Source organism: Pteropus alecto, unplaced genomic scaffold, assembly GCF_000325575.1.
Source record: "Pteropus alecto unplaced genomic scaffold, ASM32557v1 scaffold125, whole genome shotgun sequence".
Lineage (NCBI taxonomy): Eukaryota > Metazoa > Chordata > Mammalia > Chiroptera > Pteropodidae > Pteropus > Pteropus alecto.
Window position 1 is genome coordinate 8,762,732 of NW_006436888.1, and position 3,069 is coordinate 8,765,800.

Genomic DNA, 3,069 nt, shown 5'->3' on the forward strand with positions numbered 1-3,069 from the left:
CTGCAGCCTAGGGGGGCGGGGGCGGCAGAGGCGGCTGGGGGAGTGGGTGGGTGTGGACTGGCATCTGATCTCCAGCTGGGCACCTCACCAGCCCCATCACTGCCCCCCCCAGATCCCTCCACTCCAGGGCGATTCTGGGGGACCCCGTGCACGTTTTCAACTAGCTCAAAAAATCCTTGTCCCTCCCGCGTCAGGGCTGGGGACAGGACAGGGTCACCCGTGCAGCCTCAGTCCCACACTACTCCAGCGCGGAGGCTGGCTCGCGTCCCCCCAGCTTTGGGCCCGCCCCCGCGCGCCCCAGCCCCAGCCCTGGCCAAGGCCACAGGTCCCGGCCTCAGCAGCGCCCCCCTCTGCTGGTCAGGAGCACTGAGCTGGACTCCCAGGGATGGCCGGCGCTCAGGGAGCCTCCACGGGGGCAGCTCCGGGTCCTGGCTGGAGTCCGCCTCCCTCCATGTCTGTTTGCCCAGGAGGGTGTGGGGGGCTCCCATGAGGCCGTAGAAGACAGGGGTGGCACTTGCTCCCTAGGTGGGGCGGCCACAGGCCCTTGGCCACCCTGGAGGGGGCCCCGAGGCAGGGGCCGCATGTCAAGCCCTCTCCCCTTTGGAGCTGGTGAGAAGGTCACGGCCCGCCGCGCATACCTCCTCTGCGCCCCTCTGCGCCCCTCTGGGCCTTCTAAACTCAGCGAGGAGTGCGGGGCTCCGGGAATGGTGGGCGGCGTCCCTGCGGATTCCACATCTTCCTGGGGTCAGCCGGAGAGTGCTTGGCATCGCTGCCTGTGCATCTGGGGGTGCGCCGGGGTGTGTACCTGTGTGGGTGTGATGGGGTTTCGTGTACCTGCGTGAATGTGACTGGGGTGTACTAGTGTGTACCTCTGTGAGTGTGACTGGATATGTACCTGTGTGTACCTGTGTGGGTGTGACGGGGGTGCGTGTACCTGTGTGGGTGTGACTGAGGAGTATGTACCTGTGTAAGAGTGTGTACCTTTGTGGGTGTGACTGGGGATGTGTGTACCTGTGCGAGGGGTGTGTACCTGTGTGAGGGGTGTGTACTTTTGTGGGTGTGACTGAGGGGTGTGTACTTGTGTGGGTGTGACTGAGGAGTGTGTACCTGTGTGGGGTTTGTACCTGTGGGAGGCGTGCACCTGTGTCGGTGTGGCTGAGGAGTGTGTACCTGTGTGGGTGTGACAGGTGCGTGTACCTGTGGGGGTGAATGTACAGGACTGGGCGGGAGAGCCTGTGTGGTCTTTGATCCCCCATTAAGGGGATCCCAGCACCCTCCTTGTTGGTCTTTTCCCCAAAGCCCCAGGCACTTGCTGTTTGGCTGTGCGGTCCTGGGGTGATGTGACCTGTGTCCCCATCATCGTGCATTCATGAGTCTTTTCTCGACCACACCGTGGGCCCCCCGGAGGGTGGAAGTGGCCTGCGCCCTCTCTAGCCAGCTGGAGGTTGTGGCCCATAGGGGTGCTCGCTCCCCGGGAGCCATGTCAGTGAGGCCCAGTACTCACTCGGTTTGGTTTAGCCCGTTTCCGAGCGCCATCCTACTGGGGCGGGTGGTAGTGACAGATGGGAGAGGCCCAGAGGGGAGGTGACAAGGCACATCCCACCAGAGCTGGGATCCACTCGAGTCTGGGGGGGTGGCTTCGAGGGGTTAGGAGGAGGCTGGGCGGGTGAACTGTCTGGAATGAAAAGGGGTGGCCGGGGGACTGGGCATCTCAGTGGGACAGGGAGGGGTTGGGGGGCCTGGGGTGCTGGGTGGCTGTGACCGGCAGAGTTGTGTGGCAGAGGAGCTGGCTGTCCCCGTGGGCCCCGCCTCTCCCCCTTATCCCCGGGAGGGAGGTGGCAGGTAACCCGTTGCTCTTGTGATTTGTCCAGAAGAAGAAGATGGTGGCCTTGAAGGCTTCGATGACTTCTTCCCTGAGGAGCCCATGAGCCTTCCCAAGAAGAAGAAATCCAAGAAGCTCAAGGACAGCAGGTCCAAGGGGAAGCGGAAGAAGAAAGAGGTACGTGGGCTGGTGGAGGCCTTGGCGACTCCCGCGGCCTTCTGGGGGCGGGGGCGCGGTCCTGAGACCTGGCCTTCCGGGGGGCGCGGTCCTGAGACCTGGCCTTCCGGGGGGCGCGGTCCTGAGACCTGGCCTTCCAGGGGGCGCGGTCCTGAGACCTGGCCTTCCAGGGGCGGGGGTGCGGTCCTGAGACCTGGCCTTCCGGGGGGCGCGGTCCTGAGACCTGGCCTTCCGGGGGGTGCGGTCCTGAGACCTGGCCTTCCAGGGCGCGTTCCTGAGACCTGGCCTTCCGGGGGGCGCGTTCCTGAGACCCGAGTGTGCGAGAAGCTCAGTGCTGAGCGGTGAGCATGGACAGCTTTCCAAGACGGGCCTGAAGTGTCCTGTCTCCTTAAGCAGGATGTTCAGGGGTCCCTTATCCTTCCACTGGTCCCAGTCGTGCTGGGTCATGGCAACATGGGGTCCCCAGCACACCCCTTCGCTGGAGGACTCATGTTCCTGCCTGCGGCATGTGTCCACTGCCTCTTGTCTGCTCCTGTCCCCTCTACTGGCCTCTGTTCCTCTGGTTTGTGGCGGAGGGGCAGGGGTGCCATGGCCCATGGGTGCCCCCTTCCTCCTCTCCCCACCCCAGGCAGGGCTGAAGTTTCTCTCTCCCCCTGGGCATGGGGTACAGCAGGACCCTTCCACCACCCTGGCCAGGCAGGAGGCCGGAGGGGCGCACCGTCCGGCCAGTGGCAGGCTGGTGGCCTCCGAGGCCTGGGAGGGCTGGTGCTCGCCTCCCCCACAGCCAGCGCCATGGCCACTCAGGTCTCCTCCCTCCCTTCTTCCTCTGGACCTATGAGCACACGTTTGTTTTTGTCTCTGCGCCTGTCTTTCTGGCCCGTGTCTGTCTGTCTCTGACTGTGTCGCCTTCACTTTTTTGGCCTGAGCTGGGCCTCTCTCTCTCATCCATCTCTTGCTGTCTCTTGTCTTCTCTGCTCTCTTCCATTTCTTCTTCCCCTTCCTCATTTCCCCCACCTCCCCCTTTCCCTCCCTCTCTCCCTTCCCCCTCTTCCTCTCTCCCTCCCTCCCCC

The 3,069-nt window shown here is 64.1% G+C and overlaps 1 protein-coding gene across 1 annotated transcript in view; it reads left to right on the forward strand.

The window, feature by feature from the left end:
• The first annotated feature begins 581 nt into the window (after positions 1–581).
• CHD5 (chromodomain helicase DNA binding protein 5) overlaps positions 582–3,069 on the forward strand; it is a 48,043-nt gene continuing 45,555 nt past the window's right edge. The window contains exons 1-2 of the mRNA XM_025048537.1: positions 582–609; positions 1,872–1,999. Of these exons, the coding sequence (XP_024904305.1) occupies positions 582–609; positions 1,872–1,999 (156 nt within the window). The remainder of the gene's footprint in view (positions 610–1,871; positions 2,000–3,069) is intronic.